At 35.5% G+C, this 27638-nt stretch overlaps 1 protein-coding gene across 3 annotated transcripts in view; it reads right to left on the bottom strand.

Annotated features, from left to right (window-relative positions):
* LOC120343569 (histone-lysine N-methyltransferase 2C-like) overlaps positions 1 to 27638 on the bottom strand; it is a 62937-nt gene that overhangs the window by 28983 nt on the left and 6316 nt on the right. For all 3 annotated transcript variants that reach the window (XM_039412784.2, XM_078111206.1, XM_039412785.2), the window contains exons 11-47: positions 27141 to 27263; positions 26160 to 26556; positions 25370 to 25584; positions 24854 to 25043; positions 23983 to 24112; positions 23748 to 23905; positions 23172 to 23305; positions 22450 to 22602; positions 22035 to 22168; positions 21542 to 21706; positions 20657 to 20864; positions 19958 to 20067; positions 19660 to 19841; positions 19316 to 19438; positions 18784 to 18969; positions 18141 to 18347; positions 17533 to 17595; positions 17212 to 17336; positions 16825 to 16919; positions 16424 to 16550; positions 15427 to 15580; positions 14845 to 14991; positions 13895 to 14058; positions 12766 to 13324; positions 11737 to 12242; positions 11063 to 11196; positions 10421 to 10539; positions 9940 to 10085; positions 9439 to 9552; positions 8140 to 8324; positions 7616 to 7808; positions 6918 to 7282; positions 4750 to 4913; positions 4283 to 4410; positions 3575 to 3787; positions 2750 to 2902; positions 338 to 2496 (exon numbers count right to left, since the gene is read on the bottom strand). In XM_039412784.2, the coding sequence (XP_039268718.2) occupies positions 338 to 2496; positions 2750 to 2902; positions 3575 to 3787; positions 4283 to 4410; positions 4750 to 4913; positions 6918 to 7282; positions 7616 to 7808; positions 8140 to 8324; positions 9439 to 9552; positions 9940 to 10085; positions 10421 to 10539; positions 11063 to 11196; positions 11737 to 12242; positions 12766 to 13324; positions 13895 to 14058; positions 14845 to 14991; positions 15427 to 15580; positions 16424 to 16550; positions 16825 to 16919; positions 17212 to 17336; positions 17533 to 17595; positions 18141 to 18347; positions 18784 to 18969; positions 19316 to 19438; positions 19660 to 19841; positions 19958 to 20067; positions 20657 to 20864; positions 21542 to 21706; positions 22035 to 22168; positions 22450 to 22602; positions 23172 to 23305; positions 23748 to 23905; positions 23983 to 24112; positions 24854 to 25043; positions 25370 to 25584; positions 26160 to 26556; positions 27141 to 27263 (8828 nt within the window). The remainder of the gene's footprint in view (positions 1 to 337; positions 2497 to 2749; positions 2903 to 3574; positions 3788 to 4282; positions 4411 to 4749; positions 4914 to 6917; positions 7283 to 7615; positions 7809 to 8139; positions 8325 to 9438; positions 9553 to 9939; positions 10086 to 10420; positions 10540 to 11062; positions 11197 to 11736; positions 12243 to 12765; positions 13325 to 13894; positions 14059 to 14844; positions 14992 to 15426; positions 15581 to 16423; positions 16551 to 16824; positions 16920 to 17211; positions 17337 to 17532; positions 17596 to 18140; positions 18348 to 18783; positions 18970 to 19315; positions 19439 to 19659; positions 19842 to 19957; positions 20068 to 20656; positions 20865 to 21541; positions 21707 to 22034; positions 22169 to 22449; positions 22603 to 23171; positions 23306 to 23747; positions 23906 to 23982; positions 24113 to 24853; positions 25044 to 25369; positions 25585 to 26159; positions 26557 to 27140; positions 27264 to 27638) is intronic.

The following is a 27638-nucleotide window of genomic DNA, read 5'->3' as shown; positions in this document are numbered from 1 at the left end:
TAATTTTAATAATTATGGAAACAAATCCAATGGAAAACATTTTGAAACAGGCACTAAGTTTGTGTCCATATATTCATGCATTTCATCCATGTTGTGATTTTCTTTTTGTCAAATAACATCAAATAAACTCAAATTATCATGAATAACCATTTTTAAGCTGAGATCAAGTAACTTTTCAAGTAAGAATTTGAAACTCCAAAAAACACATTGTAATCCACATATATGGGTTAAGTCAAAACCAAAAAATGGGGAACGAACGACTGGACGAAAAATGTAATATACAATGTCAAGCACAACCTGCTAAAATGCAATTTATGAAGACACATACAATACTAACCTTGCTTTCTCTTGCTCTCTCTTTTCTTCCTCAAGCAAGTCTTGCAACAATAGAGGTTGCTCTTTGATCAATAATGGTTTAGGACGAGGTGGCGTGGTTGTGGATAAAGTAGTTGTTGATTTACTTTCATCTTTACTTGGTGATATTTGAGTAGTTTGAGTAGGAGAAACTGAAGTTTGTACGGCAGGAGGCGGCATAGGTCGAGTGGGTGTCTTCATATTCTCAGCCTCTAATATTGATTGAGATGTCGGCACTCCAGGAATTGGATAAGGCGTAGTTAGTACTTCGGAAGAGATTGTCGCTGGAGTTATCATCGGTTGAAGAGAATTTTCAGTAGAGGCCACTGAGGTGCTGGGTGGTGCTTCCCCAGATTCAACAGGTTGTGCGACTTCCATTATTCCTGCTGTGTCAGCCTTTGAAGTTCCGGATGCCGAGCTTACAATGGAGTTTGAAACTGCTTGCTCCATAGTTTGTGTAACAGAAGGTACAATGGTCATCGGTGTTGCAGATGAAATAGCAAATGCAGGCATTGGGAAAGGAGGAGCAGCAGTCATAGAATGAACAGAACTAGGAGTGGTTACTCCAGTGTTATCCTCAGATGAAATTTTGTCATCAGAGACAGAAGAGATAGTTGGGACTGAAACAGACAATTGAGGCACATAAGGATCTGAAGTTTTCTGCTCTGGCTGATCACCTTTATCAATTTCAACTTGTTTTTGTTCAACTTGACTGGTCTTGGCATCTTCTGACTCAGAAGTCTTTTGTTCGGTATTATCGGATGTAGCTAAATCTTTGGCAATGGAACTAGTTGTAGTGCTAACAGGTGAAATAATACTGGTTACAGATGTTGTAGTAACGGCTTGAACTGTAGAGCTGATTGAGATAGGTGTTTCTGTATTTTCTGATTGTGAAGTTGAAGTTAGAACATTAGTAACCCTTCCATCTTCAGTAATTGACTTCTTCATAACTTCCATTTTTTCTGTTTCAACAGTTTTAGGAGTCGACAAATCTGTTTCTGGTTTTTGTTGAATTTTTTGATCGGATTCTTCTTTATCACAGGCGTTTCCTCTTTGATTTTGCTTTTGAACAGGAGGGTCAGGTATTTTAGCAAACTTCGCTAGATTGCGTACAGGTGGAGGTACTGGAGATTTTGGAAGAGGTTGTATGTCGTATGAATAATCAATACTATAACGATCTTCCTTCGATTGATCAATCCCAGAATTGATATCAGGAACGGGAGGTTGTGTGACTTGATTTCCAGAATCTGATTTCGAGTCTGGACTATCTTTTGATTCGCCTTCTTTCTTTTCTTTAACTTCGGATTCAGTTTTTTCGACTCCCTGCTCATTTTCTTTGCTTTCCTGCTTGTTTTCATTATCTTTATTCTCATTTTCAGTAGAATCATTCTTTTCAGTAATGGCCTCCTTACTATCTTGTTTTGATTCTCTTGATTCATTCGAAAGTGTTTTTGATACTGGCGTCCCACAGGGTGGTGTACCAGGTACTATGATAACATTACTAACATTTAGATCACCCGATGCTTCTCGTCGTGGTTCTTCCTCAGATGGAACAAACATTGCTACTTCAGAATCAGGAGGTGGCGTTAATCCCACTCCACTCAAACTCGTACCACACTTGTCGATGTCTACATTAAGTTTAGGTTTTTCCTGGTCAATATCTTTCTTTTCCTCCATTTTACTTTCAATGTTCTTATTTTCATCGATGTTTGATTTCATTTCTTTGCTTTTAAAGTAACTGTGATCATTCTTGAGTACAACCGGCATGTCTTTGCCTTTCGAATCAGTGCTGGTATCTTCTGCAGGTTCAGTTGCTTTCGTCTCTGCATTGCCTTTACCGTCCTTTACTATGGCTTCATCCCCCTTTTCTTCATCCACCTTTTCATGCTCAGACTGCTCGACAGCAGAATCTGCCTTTACAGCTTCTTTTGTAGATTCTGCTGATTTTTGTGTATTGTCATTTTCTTTTTCCAAATCAGGTTTTGTTGCTTCTGTAGCCTGAACAGGTTTTGATATTTCAGGTGATGAACTTTTTATCGCTGTGTGAGAAGTCAAAGTCACCATCTGAGTCGATGATGAAACACTGGATGATGACACTAAGGTCTGTGTTTTACCAGCTAAAGTGGTTGATGTACCAGGGCCCTGAAAAACACACAGGTATGTATTTTTTGTTTTATATGACAATGTCACGTCTCCACTTTAAATCAGGCTCTATACAAGCATCCATGATCAAAAATCTTTTCAGTTCAGCATTGCTTACCTAATTTAATTTATTATATTCTGGTTGAAACCCGTTTGAACCAGACAAATTTGACCTCCTATAAGCTTATTAGTGAAAAGAAATAAAAACTCCATTGTGAGAATGAAAATACCACAAAACGAACTTAGCATATACCTGGAAATGCAAATCTTTGAATTCATCACTTCTCAATAAAGCATCAAGATATTCATCATGAGGCAAATGTCCACCAGCAAACGGATCTTCTGATTTATGTTCACTTGTTGATGGAGCAACACCAGTTGGTTGCTGGACTGATACTTCAGCAGGCTGTAAAACATATGATCAATGTTTGAAATGAGCAAAGGTTAAAACATGATTCAATTCAATATGATACATATGAGGGGAAGGCAGAAAAGTGGAACGAAAGTACAAATATCAAGTGATATAAAAACAGCTCAATCTATGAACACAACTATGACTTTGAAAAACGGGGCAGGCTCTGGCAAATAGTTAACAAAAATTAGCGCTAGACTCCGACGTTTTGACTTCGACAGATTCAAAACTTCTACCTAATTTGCAGGGATTAGGAAAATACTCGTCTAACTTCGATATTACCATGCCAAACTCTGGTTTGCACTAGGTACTAAATCCTCTAACTTGATATAAAAATATCAGGTGTATCAGACTATCACATTGTACCACATTTACCATTTAACAATTCAACTTAATCTTCAAATGTTTAAAAAAAAGTTCAAGAAGTTTTAAATTTAGTAACGTATAACATGAACCCAAGCAAAACAATGGATTTTCACATGAAAATTCTACCTATGCATTGCCAATCACATCAATGTACATTATCTAACATTTACTCTGGCTTTGAATATTAACTAACACAAAATATATTTAATTTTTTAAATTCAGATTCAAAATATTTCCTCTGTTCAAAATCTCATTGGTGTTGTGGAATCTAACAAGAGCCACAAAAGAAAAATTATCCACCTTAGATAAAATTGAGCTGGTAGTTGTTTTTCCTTCAGATGATAAAGATTGTTCAGGTGTAGCAACAGGTTGGGGTTGTGAAGGAGTCGAACCAGTAGAGCAGACATTTCCAATTCTCAATATATTTTGCCGACGAATTGCCGGATCAGTTTGGTTAGAATGTCGCAATTCAATGTAGGCACCTGGGGGATGCTGTGCAGCCGGAGGGAAACCCTACAAAAGAGATATTCGTAAAGGAGATAACAAATTTATCAATGGGATTTAACGATTCGAGACTTTCAGGGAATCAATAGTTAAGCACTTACATGGTTGCAACAATTTGCAACAATAGAATACCTATTGATAGTTTTCAAAACTTAACATTATGAAAACTGAATTCCTCACAGGCGAACCATGTTTCATTACCAATATGGTAACTCCCATTATAACACGCATACTATTTGACAAGTAAATTACGATATGGTTTAACGTTTCAGTCGAATTTTATCATTTTTGTTACAAAAACGAAATACAAAAGAAAATATAGCAAAAAGGATAGACAAAATTACTTTATTAAGTTCAATTATAAACCATCATGCCCAGAGAAAAATGACCATTGTTTTATTTTTTTATTAAATACTGAGATTCAAAACTAATACCAAATTTGTTGTTCGCATTTGAAAGAAGCACAATAACAGAACTACTCGAACTACTATTTTAAGAAAATACCTTTACGCCGTGCATATTAGGTGGAAAATTCTGGTGAGCCATTGCGTGTCCAGGTGGGAGAGATGATTGTCCCTCAAACGGAAATGCCATCATACTAGGTGGTGGCGTACGTAACATTCCATGAGCAGCTAAAAATATATATATATCTTTATGAAATTAAACTCAATCAGAAGTGAAAGAAAGTCACTCGAAAGAAGAAACACTAATAAAATTTGATCTAAGTATGTTTGAGTCCTAGAAGCACACTCCACACAACATAAGTTGAAAAGGCTTTATCGAATCTTCGCTTCAGTCTTGAGAATTGGAGAGAGAGTAGTAAGCCTTTTGTTGTAATATTTCGATTTCAGATATTTTAGAATATTTGAAATTTTGACGGAAGTTAGCAAGCCAGAAGAAATATTGCAAGGGGTCCGTCACGGAAATTTTCTCAACCTTGCCTTTACTCTTGCAATGTACAACATACTCACCTTGAGTTAATACTCCCACTCTTGGTCCTTGCATCTGCATCATTTGACCTCTCGGATACATAAATCCAGGGGTGTTCGGCGTTACCACTGGTGCTTGAGAGGTGTGGGATGGGTATGGTGGTGGAGGAGGCTGAGATTGCTCCCACAATCTCGCACGACGAGAACTAAACGATATATATATATATATATTTACTCATAGGATAGTGAAGAATATTAAAATATGGTAAGTCACATATTGTAATACAACCAAACAGGCGCGCAGCCAGGATTTTTAAAAGGGGGGGTTTCAAAATCGGAAATTACTAATGGCGTCTGTAACCGTCAACGCGATCACGCGCTCGTTAATAGAGCCGCATTTTCAGCTTCTGTCGCGTAAAATATTCAATTCATATTCAACTACGAGATTCTAAAATGTCCTTACGTATATATTAATTTTATTGTCCCCAACGCAACTCGCGGTCTCGACTTTCTACGTCAAAATAAAAACATTACTGCCGTGGACATAAAACAATGAGATAAGCTGCCTGATATATTTAATTTTGATACGTATTTTTGCAATCTTGTGACCTCGTTATCGCCGTTAGTAAAATCTCGATATCTGATATAAAATCACGTTTAGTACAATTTTACTTCATACAATGAAAAGAGATATAAAGTATACCAGTAAATCAAAAATACAAATTCATCGCCTCGAAATCCACGCCGAACAGTCGCCGCGATTACGTCACTTGTTAAAAGAGCCGACTTTTCTAACGAAAAATGATTTTTCTTTTGCGCAAGGTAACCAATCCATGACCGATAAGGGCATATTTAAAATGTCCTGCTTTATTAATTTAATTGTCTTCAATTTAACCTGCGGTTGCGCCGACAAAACAAGAGCCACTCTAAAACACCACGGAATTCCGCATAAAAATGTGTGGTAAACTGCCCTATTATACATTGTTTTGATCCGTATTTTTTCTATTATGCGAATTCGACAAATTGGAGATGTGCTTGTAACATTGACTCCGTTGAATCGCAAAGCTGCCACTCCGATTATTTTTAAAGATAAAAGCTTTCGAAAAATCCGTAAATCTGCTGTAAATTCTCATGGAGTAAAATTTATTTCAGTAGAATAAAAATTGATGGATATACTTCAGATTAATTATCTTATATATCATCACTAACTGGGAAAAAATCGCGTTTTCAACCTTGTTTAATGATAACACTGAAATTTTCGACGACAATTTTAAAGTAATGGATCCCACCCACAATTAACCGTGTTTCGATTTTAATGTTCCTAAACAGCGAGGAAACATGTGTGCCTTGGGCACACGAAATTTTGCGATTTTCAAAAGCGTTCTTAGACTAGAAAAGCGTTTTTAGACTGTCGCAGGACTCAACAAATCTTATAGCCTATTGTTTATGGTTTTGTTTTCAGTATTTTATATTGTCGATTTTCAGTCAAATTTAGATCGCGGGTTTACTCCTTCATTTGTCTTTAGAACCTCGCCGCCGATGAACGTATAATAACTCTCACCAAATTGACAATTCCTTGCAAAGTACAAAAATAAAATAATCATCATGTTTATCGTGGCACAAATTTGTGATTTATAGAGAATAAATGCCGACGTAAAGGCGTTTACGGCCTAAATAACACACTGATGAAAACAATCGGCGATTTTAGCAGAAGGCAATTGCACGCTTTTTCAGTTTTCACAATTTCGTGCGAGTACAAAAATAAAATAATTATAATTGTTCCCGTGACACAAATTTGTGATTTAGAGCGAATAAATACCAACGAGAAGGCGTTTACGGCCTAAATAACACGCCGCCTTGATGAAAACATACGGCGATTTTAGCAGAAAGCAATTGCACGCGTTATCGGCGGCTTTTTCTGTTTTCAAAAAAATTCAAAAGGGGGGGGGGGTTCGACCCCGAAAACCCCCCCCTGGCTGCGCCACTGCAACCAAATACAAGATAAAAAATCAGAAACGCTTTAAAGTTTGGTCAGAAGTATATCTTTTCCGCGCATGAGATAATAAATGCTGGAAATGACAAATTTTGTAATTAGATTGTTCTAACATAGGAATTGAACCAGCAATGTGTAACCCGCGATGCCAACACAGTTAACTCTAATGCTTTTATCGCTGGGCCCATCTAGTTCTACACTTGAGAAGAAGACCTACTTTCTATGTGAAGACGGTTGATATATAACTTGTCTTATGTGAGCTGGAGTTGGTGACATTTGTATTTGTGGTTTGATATCAGTTTCCATAGGTGAGGACAACTGCAGTACTTGAGAATCCACAGATAAACGACGATTCTTGGCATCCATTGGTGGCGTTTTTGACGATGGGGTTCCTGGTGCTTTACCCTTCGGGGTACCGGAATGGGGAAACATGGATTCAGGAAGGGGGGCTCCTACTGAAAGAGATCTGGTTACTGTAGCGGATTTTGTTGGTGATTCCTGTACTGTTGGCTGCATTGGGAATGCTTGTATATCGAGACTCGGACGACGCTCTGTTTTGGCGTGGGTTATCTTTACTGGACTCTGGAATGAAAAATGAAAATTGTATATCTTGTTTGTGATCCCATATGAAACGTTCATGCCACTCAAATTGATTCTCATGAGTTATTTTGAACAATTATTTTTTTTTTAAAAAATCCGAATCAAGATATATGACATCAAATAAACTTGCTACATGTGAAATTCCAACACTAACCACAAGGCGATTGCGGCTTTTGAACGTCTTAAGTCGAATCTTTTAAATATGTTAAGACTAATTTTTAACATTTGTGCTTATTAAATGAAATAGTCGACCCCATTCTAACGACAAACTAGCTTTAGAAATGCGAATAAAATCATGTAGCACACCCTTCATACCTGTTTCTGAGATGTTTGAGCAGTTTCCATCTGTCCAGGTTCTGTTGTCTGACCAGCAAAGTATGCACTGACAGGAACAGTTCTTGGTTGTTGTTTAACAGTCGTGATATAATCTGGGGGTAAGGTCTGAGATGGTACTGTTGCTGATGGCAACTGAGCTGCTCCAGGTGACGGGGGTTTCGGTGTTGTCGTCCTGGAGTAAAATATAATATTATTATTATGATTTGGCCGGCCTCATACCAATGCGTCAGGGTAGCCTAATACCTTTTTCAAACCCCAGCATCCCCCACCCCTGCTTATTCCAGATGTATAGCATTATTAACCGTACAACTTCCAAAGTAGAATTACTTTAATCTATATTTCTCACTCACTTGAAAGTAATGAAACGTAAAGGCTTCAGTTTTGATTATTATCCTTATCTATACTCAAACCGGGCCCTGTTCAATTAGTTTGGCAATTTTCCAATTTCGTTTCCCTCTAACAATTGCACATCTTTTTTATTTAAACATAGAAATAATACAGACCTGGAATCTGGTTTTGCGAATGAATGTTGGTCGCTACTCATCTCTATCTTCCCAGTTGTTGCATCAATGCTTTGTGAGATTGAGGATGGAGTAACTTGAGAAGATACTGGCATGGGAGGTGTACTATGTTGTGAAACAGCAGGTTTCATCAGAATATCGTCAGTTTTTTCTTGCTTTATGCTCTCCTGAAAGTAAATTGAATTCATACAGTAACATTTCAAGTTAAATGCAACAGGCTATTAAATTATAGATTTTTACTTTAATGGACATTGTATGATCCAGAATGTTTTTCTGGATTAGAAATTATCTTGGGAGTTTAAGTCACACTAGTAATAAGTCTGGTTTCTGGTTCTGTTATTTTACCCAGATCACTCCAACACTGACAATTTTTTTGCCGACCAAAGCCGCATCAATAAAGTGGACCCCTGCTATATCTCGATGAACAATAATATGGGTATAGTCTAGATCTGACATGGACAAACTATGGCCCGCAGGTCAAATCCGGCCCGTTGGGTAATTCAATCTGGCCCACCTGATGCTGTCAAAACCAAACTGAAGCCAAATTTTGATGTTTTTGTGATAAAATAGCTCAAGAAATCGGTTTAGATTGTGATTAAATTTAGTCGAAGCTCATTGTTTTCCACTTTTGCTTTTGTAACATCGTATATAAAATTTTGTTCATAAAACGTAACTTTTTTCGTAACGCTTACATGGCCCTCCAGTCTAGGTGGACAAAATATTTGGCCCCTGGTCCAAAAACCTTGCTCACCTCTGGTCTAGATTAAACAAAACAAATAACTTATTCTAGGTTACGATGGCATTTCAGAATATGGGTGTCTCCGAATTACAGCAAATATTACAAATATTTTAATTCAATATCAAGTTATTTCACATAATTATAGGGAGATTAGATTTACTGTAACCGAACCAAAAAACACTTGTTCACCTTTTTCAAGCAATTTCTTGTAACACATTTACATAAATGATTTTCGGTGCTCCCGAAGTATGCGAATCAAGATGGCGGACATTGGAACGTAACATAGGTAACAGGTCAGGGTTAGGCGATAATTTTTTTTCCAATTTTCCTTATTTTAGTCCTATTATCAGTTCGAAGACTAGCCAAAAGCCTCCCGTAGTATTTATAGCTAAAATTATGGCCTAACCCTAACTTAGTACACATATTACATTTCGATGTCCGCCATCTTGGTTCGCATACTTCGGGAGCCCCTGATTTTCAGTCAACAATAAAATCGTTTTTAAAAATTAAATTAAAATTTGAAATAATATCATGGAACTTACAGTAGCTGAAGTCTTCACTTCTGTTTCTTCTGTTATCATAGGTGGAGTTTTATTTGTTTCCACTTTTCTTGTTCGACTTATTTTTAATAAAGATCTGTTGTCTCTTGCTTTTAACTGCAACAACACATAATTAAAATATAATTAGTAAAGCCCATTCTTTTTGGTGAAATATACTGAAACGAGTATTTTTATGTAGTTGAGTAATTGATTCGAAACGATGTTAATTAGATTTAAACGATATAATACAGGCCAGTGACACCTGGTGCCTATGCTAGACTTGAGTATGTATAATTTTCTGAAATAGATAACCACATGGGGTCACGACTCACGAGTTCAGAAGGTCAGAGGGTTATGGGTGATAAAAGCGTCCAGAAGGGGGCCATGAGCCATGAGAGGTTGGGAACGAGTGATATAGGTAAAAAAAAAGTCGAATGGGCCGAGGGTTACAGAAGGTATTGCAAATAAAGTATTGCGACACAAAATCAGAAATTAAAGTTTTACCAAAAATGGTGCTCTGTCTTCTGGCGTAGCCTTTCTCCATAATTTAGCAATGTGTTTGGCTCTCGTCTGCCAGTCTGGCATTTCTTGTTTCAAGTTAGGGAACTTAACGTTTGCATATAATACAGGTGAGATAGTAGACAATTCACCTGAAAGAATAAGTTAAAAGAATGAGTAACACAAAAAGTGCAATTAAAAGTTGTTGCATCGATATTTAAACACAGGCATGGAACACAGCAAATGGAAATTACCAAAACCTTTATTTAGGAATCGATTTTACAACTAGTTTGAAATGACGCTCTGAGGATATGGATACACATAAATGATTTTGTATTATTGGGAGAATAAGCAAAAACGATTAGATATTTATTTTCAAATAATGGCAGCACTGTTCATATTATTCTGTACAGCATTTACGCTCAATTATATTATGGGAAAGACGTTTATTTCCAAAAATGATTACCAAAAATTCAAGTTTCCTTACCTAGAGGTTCATCTTTCTCCCACTTTAATAAATTCCTTTGATTCACAGACATACAGTCTCCATCTAACTCAGTACCAAGAGGCCAAGGTGGTGGAGCAGGCTCAAACAGGTTTGCATCACTGTTTATAAAAAAAATAAAAATAAATTTGGTTTTCAGACAAAAAAATACATTTCATATCAAGCCAGGGTTACAAATTATTGTCTTAAGATTGATTAAACATGGAGTTATCGCTCTCACTTGGTTACCAAGTTAATTATAAGTGCATTTTCAATATCTTTTCATCAATGGCACACACTCTTTCAGAAATGAATAAGATTCTTTTTTGAGCAAAGTTATTGGCGATTCCTTTAATGCAAATTGACACAACACGAAATGTAAAATAACAGTGAAATTACTACTTTTTAGACCAAAGTTCTATTTTAAAATGACACCATACATATGTCCACATGTTGTTGCTGACTTATGTGAAGACAAAACATTCATATTTCAACATATCAAAAGATTTCAAAACAAAAAAAAATCTCAAATATTCTTGGTCAGCTATTGTAATCCAAATTGGACAACAAATATGCAGTTTATGTTGTCCAAGAAAACTCATATATATGTAGTATTCTATACTGTACCGGTCCTTGCATGCATACCTTGAGAAATCAGGCAGAGGAGTAGAAGGACCTGGGAGAATTTCGCCAGATTGTGACATAGGTGGAGTAGATGATACAGGTACGGATTTTCCTCCTTGTGTTGAAACAGTTATTTGTGCTGGCATTGGCTGAACCTAATATATAACAATAAAGTATAAATCGATAGTTAGAAGTCACAATATAGAATTATCTATACCAGAGTGCTCGAAAGTTGTTAGCTTCGTAAGCCAAAAATATTTTTGGTTTGTTCGCAGGCCATAGGTAAACAGTGCAAAACAAAGCAAACACTTTTATTGTGCAAAAACATTGACATTATTTGTCATTTATTAAGCTGAAAAAAAAGTCTTCATATATCTACATTTAGTGTAATATTTCAAGTGCTGTCACAAGGGTCTTAACTCTCTAACTACTAGGCAAGGGGTATGCAACAGGTGGCCCATGGGCCACAAACTGGCACGTCAGTGCCTTTATTACTGGAAGACTAAGAAATAGCCGCATTCTCTTCTCCTACCTTTCCAGTGGAGCTCTGGTTGTCGTTAATGTACATAGCGAGTATGCCGAATCTTATAATTTGTTGTGTATATGAAAAAAACAGATCTTTCGTGTGGCCCAGCAAGATGTCTGAAGCCCACTGACAAAAATGTTTTACACTGTACTATGCCATAACAACTTACCATAGACTGGGTTACAGTTCCAAGAGATGGTGGTATATCAATACCAGGTGCAGTATTCACTATCTCAGTTGTAGTTGATACCATTCCACCATGAGCAACAGGTACTGAAGACGATCTTTTATGTGTCGGGGCAGGCATTGCACCGCTTGGTCCAACCATGTTTGTGACCCCTTGATCCTGTCCTGTCACAGATGGCCCGGTTAGATAAGCTTCAGGAGGAAGGGGCATTTTTTGACTTTGTTGGACTGGTAAACCGGATGGTTGAAATTTAGGTTGACCACCTTGATGTTGTGGGCTAGGGAATCTAGATGTTCCTTGATGTGAATGTACACCAACATTCTGTTGCATGCCAGGTTGATGTTGTACAATAATATTCCCACTACTAGCAGTTTGATCATGAAAAACAGCTGGTGATCGTGATGCTGATGTCATTGCTTGTATATTATGCATTTCAATGGTACCGGTTGTTGGTGATTGAACGATCATAGGTCGAGCCCCAATTGGTCCTGTTAGAAATCAAAAAGTTCAGTTGGAAAGTTTAAAGGCAAAACAAAATCAAACTTAACTAAATCTATAAAAAGCATGGAGACATAACAGTTATAATCCAGAGTAGGCTACAGGAAAAAAAGTACAGGGCCTGATAATTCGCTGGTTTAACTGCAACACCTTCATAGGACAATCGGTACAATTCCGGACATTGCGTTTACAGAATATTCATTTAACCTTAGTATCCATATCTTATAACATTCCTCTCTTGCTTAACTTCAAGTTGGTAATTTTGAATATTTCTTGTGTGATCATCAATTGAGTAGCATGCATGATATATAAATGAAATTTTATGTGAACCAAGGTTTTGTGACAAAAAAATGATAAATTTACTACAAAAAGTAATTTCATTAATCTGAATTTTTAAAAAACATCCTATTCAAATAACATGAGTTATGTCTCCCATTTAAAGCGAACATTAGTTAGGACATCCTTCGATCAATAATTCCAAACATAATCTCGAAGTATAAAATCATCGCTAACCTTTAGGAATAGCCTGACGTGGTCCCAGTTGTCCCTGCATTTGCATTTGCTGATGAATTTGTTGAATTTCATTCTGAACTGTATTTTGTGCTGTCGATAGAATTGGCATGGAAGTTTGTCTTGCGAATATAGGTGGTGGCGGGGGAGTTTGATGTGGACTGTGTCCTGGCGGAATTTGTTGCGACATGGGATGCCCGGGTTGTTGACCCATCATGGGCACTGGGGACATTACTGGGGTGGTATGATGAGAACGTGGTCGGGATGGATCCATGTGTTGGGGCATCATGGGCATTCCGTGTGGCCCTGGCGTAACGCTCGGCCCTAGAGCTTGTCGATTTTGTCCCATATTTATGATCTGATGCCCAGACAGGTTCTGGTCAGGTTGGTTCATTGAGAAGCCAGTAGGAGGAATGTTCGCACTCATTTGTCTCTGTATGGCATGTTGTCTGTGTAAATGCTGTTGGCGTTGTTTTATCTCAATTTCTTGTAATTCTTGTTGAATAGCAAGTTTTCTCTGTTCTTCTATTTGTTGTTGTTGTTGTTGGGCAGGATCGTTTGTCTACAAAAACGAAAAATAAGAAACCAATTTTCAGTCTTCATGCCATTTTATTTCAAAAAGTTAGGCCCGTTTGCCAGTAACACTGGCCTTCCACATACAGCAGTGGAAAATAGTATTTCAAAAATAAATATAAATAGAAAGAATTGGTAATCTAAAAGATAAAACATTGGCAAATGTAGCATAAATTAGAGCGTGTCAATGTAAATAAACTATAAGGCTAATAAACTAGGTCAGAAGAATGGAATTGCAACGAATAGAAGGCGGGTTGGTTGCTCTAAGGTTGGGTTTTTCCAACTGGGTCCTCAGACCCTTCAGGGAGCCATGAGTAAAAACATCCCCTAGGTACCATTCGTGATTACTACATTAATTAAATTACGGTGATAGATGGAAATGTGTTAAAAGCAAAACTAGGTATTTTTATAGAAATATGAGTATCGAGAGTCTTTGAAAGGGGGCCGATCACCGATCTATATTCAATACTTCAGATTCAAAAAGTATCATATCAGAATGTATCTGGAAGTAATAGAGGTAGTAGAATATTTTATTGAGCCATCGCTGCCTGAAACATACCTGTTGCATTTGCATCACTGATGTTGGAACTGATCTTGAATGCTGTTGTTGAATCATATGAGATTGGGAAGATTGTTTTACATCCTGTATTTTATCTGGAGACAGAATGCCGTGTTGTTGAACATTCGCTGCATTATCAGAACTTTCACCATGTGATGCATTTTCTAGAATAAACAAAGAATTATTGAAAGTTTTTTTTCCATATAATTTGATGAAAATGTAATATAGGGATCATTTTCATCCCACACAACACAAGTTTTGTATAGCTACTCCTGGTAGCCGTTTCATAGCAGCAAAGGAAGATTTCATAGACAAAGACAAAATCACCAAGTCTGAGCTATAATACAAGATTTTAGGAGATAGCACTTCATCAATTTTTGCTGGCATGAGAGATTAGTGAACTCTGGTTTGATTGCAGATCAATCTATTGTTTGAATTAAGAGCACCAACTCAGCAGGATAAAAAAGAATTTGAGAAGTTGATTGAGCAAATTCATGAAAGTTAAATTTGGCAATAAAGAATGTTTGAGATAAATCAGGGTTGTGCAACATGTTTTGCCAGTGGGCCATTTAACCAACTTCAGACATCAAGACGGGCCACACAAAAATAGAAGATAATGTGGATATTGCCCAGCCTTCCAGTAACAAAGGCACCAGGCAAAACATACGAAGATTTAACGCAGCCACAAAAACAAGAAAAATTATGTATTTTTACCAATGTAAGCACTTTTTAAACATAAACTGTCGGATTCGGATTTTATGCTCGATGGGGAAGAATCTGAGTGTTTATTTTTTGTCTGGCTAGCAAATGTATCAATCACAAAATGCAAATAAAAATATTCTGAATCATTCCTAAATCGAGAATGATGTAAGTTCTTGTTCATTGCACCTTAGGTATTTTCCGCAATTTTAGTTTCAAATAATCAAGCAACGAAAAATCCTTTAACTAACCTTGCTTTATGGTTCCATCCGGTTGATGGGTCAGAACATCAGAAAATAAAGCTGCCATATCACTGCTATCTATGTTTTCTAATCCATCTCGAACCATCTTCTCCAATGCTGAAGGACTGAGAATATTTTCATGTGAATCATTTGCACCTGAAAATTGGAAATTATTAAAATATTGAACCATAGATTGGAAATGAAAACAGGGATCCACCAAACAGACTTTGCGAATAATAGCAGATTCAGGCACCATCGAATATTTAAAATTATTTAAATTGTTCACTTTAGTTCACTCTATTGTAGAAGTATGCAAAACTTTATTCAAAATTTGATGGGTAATCAAAAGCACAAAAGCAGCCTAATAAAGTTGGCATGTGTCACATACTTTCATTTTGAATCCCAATTAATTTACATATCAGCCAACAAAAATTATGTACTGTTTTGTAATTGGGTATTTGAAAACTTCAAATTAGTTTTTTGAATTGATTCACCTCATATGTTGAACAAAAATCAAAAAAAAAAAATTTATTTCCTCGTTTCCCCTCCTTGGTAGTTCATGAATATTTCGAAACATCGACAAATGCTGACCTTGTTCTGGTTTGAGATCAGATGTGGAAAACATGCCAAGTAATTCATCATCTTTGAATGGTAAATCAGGTAAAACACCGAGTAAATCTTGTTCATTTAACATTGCATCTTCATCTTGTGGTTGAGATGGATGTCTCTGTGATCTTGTGTTACCCTGAAAAAGTAATTGGACTTCATCAAGCTAACTATATTAGAAACATTAGTGAGAAATGTCTAGTCTAGAATTCATTTGATGTCAAGATATCAGAGATAGAGGCAGATACAACAGGTTGAGAAATAATTAGTGCAATTGCCAAAGTAAGCGGTCAGCAAACTGTGAGCTGCCAAGCATTTTCTTGTGGTCCAATAAATTTTCAAATATGGCAGTGATACACAAAAAAGTTCTATAATTCCAACATTACATATAAATTTTTTGTCAATTGGTTCTTGTTCATATATCAAACGATCATACAACTAAACAAATTAAATTAAAGGCCAAAAGTACACATTAAAAATCACAAAATTGAGCTTTATTCAAAAGCACGTTTTTTTCGTGCAGGTGCGATGTGAGTTTTTTTCTGTGATAATTTGGCGCCGCAAGATAAAAAAGTTTGGGAACTGCTGCCTTAACAAGTTCATTTTGTGGTTAAATTGAAAATTTTCAACGATGATGTTGGGACTTGAAACCTTTTTCATTTTACCAGTTAGACCTCAATTAAAAAACTTACGATAGATAAACATTGGCCTAAGTGGTTATAACATTGGGACTTAGCCATGGATATTGTTGATTTCTGGCAACTCTGCCTGTTTTTTATTTGCACTGTTATTGTTATATGCTCGATTGATTTTGGAAATAGTTCGTTCTTGCTTTTAGATATTGTAAGAATGTATGGTATCATATCATATTTTTGTATATACTAAGTGACAACAGTCAATTTAACACAGATCCCCATGAAAACATAGTAGCCTATAATATAAGAGTATGAAATATAAAAAACCAAATAAATAGAAACTATACATGAGATGAGGAAGATTGTCCTGCATTGGCTAGAGAAGCAGCTTGGTGAGCAGCCTGTGCTTCTAATCTCTGTGTCAATCTGTCAGGAAGGATAAGACGAGAATCACTTCCATGTTTCGCTCCATAGCTGGAAAAAGAATAAGTAAATAAAAATGAGCTGTGGAGCCTAATAGAGTGCTAAAGAGAAATGGCATTATGTTTTCTATAATATATTTAACCAAGTCCATGAATTCGAAATAAATAACTAGTTAACTATTCACAAACCAAACCAGGACTCAACGAAAGGCCATGGTTCACCATAAGTATGATAAAGCTGTCTTGTAGACTTGCCTCTACCCTCAGTATAAATAGAGCAATCCTAACCTATTCAGTGATAACGATACAATTGAATATATAGTTACCCTTCTCCAGGTGATGCTGGTTGTTCATTCAAATCATCCAAGGGACTTCCTTTCGCTTTAGCATCTGTGATTATCTTCTTGCCAAAGAATGCATCCTGAAATAATAAAAAAACTGATTTATGCAAATTCTAATATAAAAATGACTTGCAACCACTTGCAAAACTAGAACAACATATGGGCTTTGGTTCAGTGCCCAGGGTCTCAATTTTATACGAGTGGACGTCACTAAGATACGTATGTTGATCACAATTGACGTATTATAAAATTTCTTGGGAATTGCGATTCCCTCATCTCCTGTATTTTGGAAAGTTTGAAAAGATTCCATAAAAGTATATCAAATTCCACTTCCACCGTCCTACCCTTGACTATGTCATAAATTGATCGTACCTGTAAATATGGTGGAAACTGATCAATCAATTTCATTCTTTTCTTTCTTTTCTTAGTTGTAGACGTAGTTGTAGTCGGTGATGTGATTTTTAACTTGAGCGGAGAAACCAACGACACATTTGGTTCTGAAGTATTTTCAACATTTGTGAATTTAGATATTCTTTTAATGCATGCAAATGGCTCACAGTTAAAGGACACAGTAAAACTAACCAAATACGTACGTATCCTATACACAAATTCTGTATGCGAAGATACCAGAAATAATTTTAAGTGATTCAAAAGTCTTGCTCTATGTGTTGCTCATATTTTAAAAAAACTTACCTGCAGTTAATGGAGGGTTGAACTGAGGTTGGCCAGTTCCACCAGGTTGAGAAGATAATCCTACTGCAGGAATAAAGAAAAAACGAATTTTAAATCGGCGATCGATGCATATAGTCTGTGAGACAAGAAAAAGTGCTAATTGCGAGAATATTACTTTTAAAAAATAAAACAGAATTCTAATACTGTGTAAAATATCATTATCTTTATGAGTTCAACATGGACAAAAAAATTTTGAAGTTTGGGGGCTGGGGCAGTGAATGGTCTACTATTCCGAGATAATATTCTCACATATTTTGAAAAATTGAAAAAACAAGAAATTGAGTTAACGTCAATTATTCAAAATGATAATTTTTCAAATAGAACTATTCTTAATAATTATTCCTAAATCAAGAATGTATAATATTGAAAACGTTTATTTTGAATATTTGGTCTAAAAGAAAATGTGAACCGATATTTGATATTATTGGAAGAATGTTAAATGCAATAAAAACGGAGAAGCACAATGACGAAATGTTGGCTTTTTCCTGTTAAAATATTATTTAAAAAATTCTTCTTGTAGGTAGCATAAAGCCTGACTGATTCTACAAAAATTTCTCTTTATTTCCTACCATTGCTTCCGCCTTGTCCAACCAAATCATATGGAACATGTAGAGGTGGTCCTGTTGTATCACTGACAGTTTCCGATCCAACGGTGTCAGTCCTTGAATCATTGGTTGAAGTTTTATCAACAGCAGGTGGTACGTGAGCAGGACGTCTACTTCTTGGTTTTAGTAAACCACCTCTACCTCGTTGACGTACAGTAAATCCCCCAATACCTAGGTAACGGAATAAACAGTGAATTATTATTAAGTTCTATTATTAATCACATCTTGGATAAAAAAAATAAAGTCATACTAGGGAGCTGTCCAAAACCAATCGAAGAATTTATAAAATCGAGGGTTTCAAGACAAAATGGCAAATGTTGAAAATTCCAAAAATATAAATAAATTCTGAAAATATTACAAAAAAGGTTCAATTTAGTTTGGTATCTAATCATAGTTTGGAGCCATATTTATCCTGAAAACTATAAAATATGGTAAACTATTCTAATAAATGTTAACTTAACTTGCCAAATTCAAATACATTGAGTTTACAGTTATTTATTGATAATGAAAATGTATTCGGAACGTCGAATAGATTGACTTTAAAAAAAATTGATTTGTCATTGCAGGTTACACATCCCTGTAAAAATATCAGTAGATATTCGAATACCCGGTCTGTACGGCTTTCGTCTTCTTTTCTCATCTTTCTTAATCCCGAGTACTTTTCTAGTTGGGTCAACAACCACAGGTACACTAGCTTCCATTTCAAATTCCTCACTTTTCTGAATTCCTGCTGTCGTGTCATCAACTCCAACAAGTGGTGACTTAATTTCACCAGGCTGTGCAGATTGATTTTCTAAAATATAAAGCATAGGAAATAAGTGAAAATTTTGGTAATCTGGGTGTGCACGGCTGGTTATGGATACGAATGTCAGAAAAAGATGACAATATCAGTAAAATTCCTTGTCTTATAAAGGTGTTCTCATGTAATATAAAAAAAAAAGTAGCAAATTGTGGGGTGAAATACTGGAATTCGTACTCGCAAAAAACCGATAAAAAGCAAATGGATTCGATTTCTAGGAACTTTCATTTAAAAGTACTGGAAAGTATTTTTTACAACAACAACGCCACCAGCAACCTCACACATGAACAGCAAGTTAGCAAAGTGATCCATATGTCCACTGCATCCAATTATATATTACCTTTTTCAATGCCTTCCATTCCGGAATCTTCAGTAGCTGTTGCAGTAGCAGATGACAAGTCTTTTATTATAGCAGTAGATACTGGAAGTTGAATAGGATGACCATCTACTGGAAGTTCGGGAGCTATGAAAAAATTTGATTGTGCATACAAATACACTAATAATAGTCAATATAGCATATATATATTCACTCAAGAATTCAATAATATATTTTAAAAGAGTACTATATCCAAATAAGAAGATATTTTCTACTTTCAAGCAAAAGCATAAGGAAACCCGATAATCATATAAATCAGGATTCCATCACAAAATAGAAAATGGAATCGAACATGGTAAAGAACATACGTTTTGTTGTAGATTCTTCATTTGCATTTCTATTCACATCTCCAGGTTCTTGTAATGCAGTGACAGCAGCTTCTACATTGATAGGTTGACCTAACGATTCCGCAGGTTTAGTTGCATCAGTCACAGGTTTGACAGGAGAAGGTTCAGCAGTTTTGCTTTGAACTTCTGACGATTTTCTCACCCTGAAGAAAAACAGAGATTTCCAATGGTTAATGTATTGTGTTTGTGTGGGGCATGCTAAACACAGATTAATCTCTTGCACATATTCATTGCAGAAAATGAAACAAATTTCAATTACCCTCTAGGTCCTGCTGGACGTTTCTTGTATAGTCCCATATACTTTTGCATTTGTCGTTGAATATGCTGCAATCCACTTATAGTCAGAGATGTATAATCTTTTTGAAATTCCTAAAAAAATATAATAATCTAATTATTATTATTCCACTTAGGGTTTATAATCATCCATATACTTCCATTTTAGCATTGAATATCTCACAATAATTAACTGAACTATTTTTTAAACTTAATTGAAATTTTTACTTGTGTTGCCGCAAAAATTTTCTCAAAAAATAAAAATAAAGTAAACAAGAGAGCTACGCCCAAATATATGGACACGTCTGTTCGCAGTACAGTACGGTTTACCGTACCGTCGGATCACAGTCTACAAATGTATTCACACCAAGCGAAGCAGTACAGTAGGACACAAAATGGCGTCCAATGTCCGCAGAACGTTCGGTGACGTCATTGCAAACAAAAACAAATTTCACAGAGCTAACAGAAATATTTGAAATAAATAGAATAGCCTTCTGGAGAAAAATTTCCTCTTTAACCACTAAAAATTTCAAAGCAATTTGTCCAGTGATCAAAGAGAAAAGCGGTTTTTTAATATTTCCACTAGGTGTCCAAAAAGTGTCAAAGAACAACAAGAACAAGAACAACATAACAACAAAACGATCGTTATGTCCACTAAACGTGTCCAACAATAGAGTAGACAGACCTTAACAGTTTCAACTTCTGATCTTGTACGGCCCAAGTAAACTCCAGTTTGACTGCCTCCATATAAGGGATCAACTGATGGTCGACCTAATGTGAGATGTGGCGGTGTCGCGTCTTTAGGTCTACAGAAGCAACAATCGTATCCTTTCTCTAAAACTTTCTCTATGTCAGATTCAGTGAAAAGACATTCGCAAACTGCATGCAGCCATCTGTAAAAGATACAATGTTGTTTAAAACAATATTGAACTACCGGTAACCACAATATAAACTCAATGTTTTTGAGTGTCGCAATAGATTTCTTAATATAACTAATATGATTTTAATAATTTGTCTAAAATTCATTTTTTATTATTCACAATGCCACTCAAGATACACAAAGTAACTCTGTTATTAACTGATAACATTTGAATCAAATTGAAATTTTTTGTTGATTTTAATTATTTTTCGCGTTCACCGGGGGTAGTACATATGTTATTGAGGACATTTAATGAATTTATTTTAAAACTTATTGCATTGCCAACATCTTTTATCATAATAATATATTCCCATATTCTACGTTTTAGAACGAAACAAATAGGCTACATTCCAAATTATAACCAGGTGTAATTTGATGGTCTCAAAAGAGTCCAAAGAAATTCTACATTGAAATAATTAATCACTACATATGAAATTTGGTAGCTTATGCAAACTCGTATATATTCGTCAAACTAAATAAGTGTACATCTCTTTGGAGTAAAAATACAAACAAACTGTTAACCTATTAACTGGAAATCTAACAATTTTGCTTCATCTTAAATCAAACAAGACAGCATCATTTCTACCTATAAACTTTTCTGTTAAATTCTTCCGATGTGCTTAGAAAATCAACAGAAAAAACAAATGTTACCGTTCGCAAGTTCCACACTGCATAATGATATCTTCATCTTTGTAACTGCGTCTACATTTCGGACAATGATTTAATGAAGCACATGGACCACATGATGTATAATTTGATGCCCATTCACAGTTTTTTCCTGGCGAGGTCGTCCCACAATGTACACAACGGACACACCTATTGAAAGACAAACTATCAGTTCATCTCAAGTTTTGAAAGCTGTATTTCAGGTAGGTAATGACGTTCTAATGAAAAATGGACTACAAATTTACTTCATTACATTATATGTTTTTAGAGAATATGCTCAAACCAAGGTGACGCTCACTAACGCAGATGTGAAAAGATCACTGAGCAGAATTAGCAGAATTATGGTTGACCGCTTGAATGCCAGAAGAAAATGAAAATATAATAAGTATATAAATATGTGACACATCAAAAAGTCAATTGACTGTTATTCCAAATTAAAACTCAATAAAGCAAATAAGAAAACAATTTCAACCCATACCATTTGCACTTCCATCCTCCTTTGGGCACATGTTGTAACGGAGGTCGTAAACAATGTGTATGGTACGATATATCACAGTCATCACAAAGCAAAAGATGAGCTGGATCGTCTACCTGGCCACATTCTTCGCATACCTGTGTTGAAGAAAGAAAAATAAAGCATTAAACAACTTGGACCTGGCAAGGAATATTAGAAAATTGAGTAGTTCGCAAACTGAACAAGTGCATCGTAAAATATCAATCCATTATCTAAAAAATTATTTTTTATCTGGCTGTGTTGAGAACTATGATGAAATACTTCAAATTATTGTTGGTAGAGAAGGATGACTGGTTATATCAAACATTCAGCCATGTTATGATGGTTTATGTGAACAAAAACATGTTTGTTTATCGCATTGATGATAAGTTGCTCTTACCGTGCAGTCTAGACATCTCCATCCCTTTCTTAGAACAACTTTAGTTAGTTTCAGATTAACACAGTAAGGATGATAACATTGTCCACATTGAGAACAAGAGATTAATCTTCCTTCTGATCCTTTTCCAAAACTTCCACAAATGACACACATATCCTGAAAAAAAAATCGAAGCAATCGAAGTAACAATGACCATTAGGTTTTTACAGCTGGGGTGTGGCGTTGGAGAACTGTAATTTCAGAGTTATACTCCAAACTCTGAGCCGTTTAAAATCCACTCCAACTGCGGATTGACAAATATTTCAACCATGACTCTGTCCCTCTTTGACTGAAAAAATTTCGATTTTAAATCCAGCTTCACACAATAAGAAAGCAAACATTGGTAATAATAACTTTGCCCTACGAGCCTCTAAAATTATATATTGAAAATACTTCGTCAGAAAAAGATTTTGAAGTGTTTCGGGAATTCTGACTCAGATTATCACTTTTAAAACTTTTTTTAAAAATCCGAAATTCAATACTCAGAAGGTCCAATATGGATAGAATATACGAATCGATAAGAAATAAGTTACGTTCAATATTTTAATATTTGGAATAGCTTCATTTGAAAATTGGGTATTCGACATCTGGCAGATTGGGAATAAATTTTCTTAAACATATTGTCTTCTATCTATACTGGAACAAATTGCACTTAAATGAAGACATTGTAATATGGATTAGCTAACCTGTGACAAAGTGAATGTATCTTCTGTAGAACACAGTACAACAGTATTATGCATAGAATCTCCATATTCATCATCTGCCTGTGGTGTTTGTAACGCAGGCTCAACTCTTGTGGTTGGCGATAAAGGACCTGGATCTGAAGAAGGAATTAACAGTTGAAAATGGAGTTACCGAAAACATCCTAATAAACTATGGTCATTTTCGAATCCGAAATTCTAAATATATTTCAAAATCATTTCCAAGTTTAATAAGACCGACAAAATAGGAATTTAGCTTTAATCAAAGTAAGGCAGAAGTAAATAAAAAACATATGACTTGTGTTGATGTATGATTGAAATTTAAAGCTTTTCTGTTCCTAGGTAAGAATAGAGAACAAGGCAATCTTCATCAATTCATTTCAAAAACCTAGTCATTTTTGAAGATTATTATGACAAAGTATTTTGCTTTCTTACAATTTTCTCAACTTGGCCCAAAATATTCAAAAGAGCACTCAAAAATTCTTCCTTCACATAAAAAAGGATTTTCAATAAATTTCATCCTTCTTTCAAGGTAAGGTAAAAACAAAGTAGTCCCATTACCTGCTGGAGTGGAGGCAGTGGAGCACTGTCTTTGAAAACCTCTTCTTGCTCGACGAGGAAAATTTCTATCAATACCAGTTTGTGGCATTGAAGCCCCTTTACCTGCCATACCACCTCTTGGTCTCTTTTTAGGACCAGAGAATCCTGCCCTTTTTTGCCTAAAAATAGGAATATTTCTCATAAGAAACTGAAATAAAAAAGCATTGTGAATTTTTTGAAGAGTTCATAGCCTTACCCTTTTCCCTTTCCCTTGCCTTTAGATCTGGCTGCAGCTGGTTTTCGTTTATGACCAAGAGGTTTTCCTTTTCCGTACATCCCACCAGGTTTACCCAAACCAGGACCAGGTGGTTTGGATGGTGGTGAGCCTGAAATAGGATATGGTAAAATTATAGGAGGAGAATGTTATTCAAAACATGGTATAAGGCATTGCTTCCCTAGGGGTCATGACCCAAAATTGGGTCGCCTGGAAATTATGAAAAAATTTAAAACCTGCCAATTTCATTTTCTAGTAGATTGTATTGTTTATTACTTATCGATTTTAATAGGTAAGAATGTTGATATGAGAATGTAAGAATGTTGAAGGTATTTGTCTGTCTGTTTGTTTGTCTGTTAGATGCACGCGATATCTCACGAAAGCGAGATTGAATCTGCTCCAGATTTTGCATGTGCATTCATCATATGTCGTACCAGAAGCCTATTGATTTTGGATGAATTATGTCGTATAATTAGCGAGTTATTAATTAATTAGTGATGTGACACAAGGTGTCACTATAGAGTAAGGGCACTGTTTTGGGGGATCCCCTAACTTTCGATCGATAAGTCTTCGGTCTCTGACCGATATTCTCGTTTTCTATTCGGTATTGAAATGTTCGCTCAATAGAAATTGTATATATGGTAAGTATCACAGGATAAAAACTTGTCCAAGTTCAAATTTCCTTTAATTTTAACCAAGAGTTGGGAGTTTGAGTCAAAATGTCAAACAGGAGTCGGAAGCCGGAATCATTTTTAATTGGCTAATACTTTGGATTCAGAGTCAAACATAAATTTTACCATTATCCATGAGGGACAAACAACCAATAAAAGTATAGTGGAAGTTAAATACAAACCATATGAAGCTGGGCTTCCCAATGGTGACAACGATACTTTAGGTTGACCAGGAGAAACAAAGGTGTCAGGTATTTTATACGATTTGCCATCAGGATTCATCACATTGGTTGAAGAGATAACAGGAGGAGGTGTAGATTTTAAAGATGTAGAATGGGGTAAGGACTCGACCCCAAATAGAGACATTGCATCCTAAAAATCATAAATTTGATGAAATGTGAAAAGAAAACATTGAAATAATTTTGAAAAAGACAAGCTCTTTTACAAATACAGGAAGTGGGATGGCTAATAAAACTCAATAAACCATTATTTCAAATACATTCTAAAATAATATCTACAATATCAATTATATTCTAAACTGCCGTATGTTTAATTGAAGTGTGTAGAAGTCAACGAATTTGTTTTGGATAGTGAACCACTTTATTTTTTCATTTTTTCCGTTTTCTCTTATAAAACTTTATTCATTGTTTCAAAAGATTAATTTTAACAGCAAAATGAATGAGGTTGTTATAACTTACTTGGGCGTTTTCATCAGTGAATAGTGAACTCATATTACTGCTTTCAGCTGAAGAATGACGATCAGTTTTTTCTCTCGTAGAAATAGCATCATCACTACTTAAGTGTCGGACTTTTCTTGGCGGAGATCCAACATTTGATTTCGATAATGAATGTGGATCGTTCACATCACTAGCACTATCTTCACCAACACATAACATTGGATCGAGACTGCTACCTGTTAAGAGAGTAAAACAAGTAGGAATAAATAAAGAGGCGTTTTCTTTTTAAATAGATTTAGTTAATGTGTGATCTGCCTCATATAAATGTCAAAAAAATTCTGTTTCAAGGTTCAAAATAGATTATATTCAAAAAAGTACCCTTCAAAAGGGTAAATTCAGCAAAATTTTCAACTTTTCCTGTGAAATCAAATTTATGCCAAATTATACAGGCAGAATTGTCTCATCAACTGCGAACATTACAAAATCATGTTGTGAATTCTAAGTATTTTTTTTATTTTGTTTATTCCAAAGAATTTGACACAAAAACAAACGAATCACTGAGGAAAGTTACTGAAACTACATAAAATTATATCAATCCATTACATGCCAGTAAATGCTGTCAGGCAAGAGATCTAGATTTGTACCATCTCTGGCGAAACAAATATCTAATAAAAAGTGAGCTTCATACCTCACAGACCTGTGGAAGACTAAAATCGAAGTTATTCTATTGCGGAGAGACACGATACACGAGAGACACAAAAACAGACTAAAATGGTAAGACAGAGAAACCCACTAAAAAAAGTTTATTTACCTTTGAGTGCAAAAGTTCCTTTGTCAGAACCAATGCTTGACGATGTGCTAGCTCTTTTCCTGACTGTTGGTGTTGGAGATTGCATCGTTATAGGTGGCATTTCTGATGCCACATCTTTTCGTTCTTCTGCCTCGTGTTTATCTTCCTCCATTTCCTCTGGTGTTTCTGTCTTGCTTGTGGTAGTTCCCTCTATGAGATCTTGCGGTGCAATTTCCGCTGTGTGTGGATCTGTTACAAGTCCTTGAGAAGACATTTCTGGTGGGACAGGTTGAGAAGAAGGACTAGAAGTTTGTGACAATGGTACAGACGATGGGTTACGACATCTTGGACATTTGTAATCTTCAGCTGGCTTTTGACAAGATTCTAACTGTGATGGATCTTCACAACCCCAGTGCACCTAAAAAAAAAATAGTAGAATTTGACTTTAGCTTGACTTGCTCTTTACCCTTTATTACAAGGCATTTTTCCACATCTTCATTCTAAACAAGATTCTGTACAAGTCAATGCTACTGTTTTAGCTTAGGGTTTGAATCGTTGAATATTTAACTTGCAATGCCAACATAATCAATATACATTTTTAGTCACAATACTACAAAAAAATGGTCAGGAAATTTACTTTAAATCTACCAACATAAGTCTAAACATTTTCCGTAACTCTTGGAATATCAGTGATCGCTGATATCCATAAAATTTCTTGAAAAACGTCTCGTTGCCTTCTGAATAAGTGTGCATAACTTTGATTTGTGCGAATTTTATAAAAAAATCTTTGGATAGACAAAATAGTTTATGAGATGACAATGTATGACATTCTGACAGTCTGTTTAATATTTACTACGCCAATTGTAAATGTTGGATTATAAAATTTCTCTGGTATACCGGTATGCTGAGATTCAACTAAAACAAGTGTATCCTTAATTTCTCATCGTCCTAAAGATAGTAAAGTAAGTAAAATAAATGATGATTTGAGACAGACAAACTCACCCATTTTTTACATCCAGTACAATGAGTCATCTCCATTCTTCCACCAGGAATATTCCGATATGCTCGACCACAAACAGGACAAGATGATCCTTTGTTGCGAAGTTGATAACACTTATCACATACCTGCAATGTGAGGGAAACAATTTCAAATTCCAATTTACAAATTTGTTCTGACTGAAAAACAGTTTGAAATCAAAACTAATCATATATTCAAATTGATTCAAAATTAATCAATTATATTCAATAATTTATATTCTTGGAACCAGTAATAATTTAGATGTTTTATCTGAAAATTATTATTTTGTTCAATCCTGGCTAAAAACGGTAAATATTCAATATTTGAAGGAAGTAAACAGACAGTAGATTATCTGACAGAAAAAGAAATAACTGAGAAAAGGTCATAACATCTATTTATGAATTCTAGCGGAACAGTGGAATTATGATCGGGGGATATCCCATCAGCAATCGCATATTTAAGATAGAGAAGATGTACTTTGG

The sequence above is a fragment of the Styela clava genome, chromosome 3 (assembly GCF_964204865.1).
Source record: "Styela clava chromosome 3, kaStyClav1.hap1.2, whole genome shotgun sequence".
Taxonomy (NCBI): domain Eukaryota; kingdom Metazoa; phylum Chordata; class Ascidiacea; order Stolidobranchia; family Styelidae; genus Styela; species Styela clava.
This window is presented reverse-complemented; position numbering and strand designations above follow the sequence as displayed.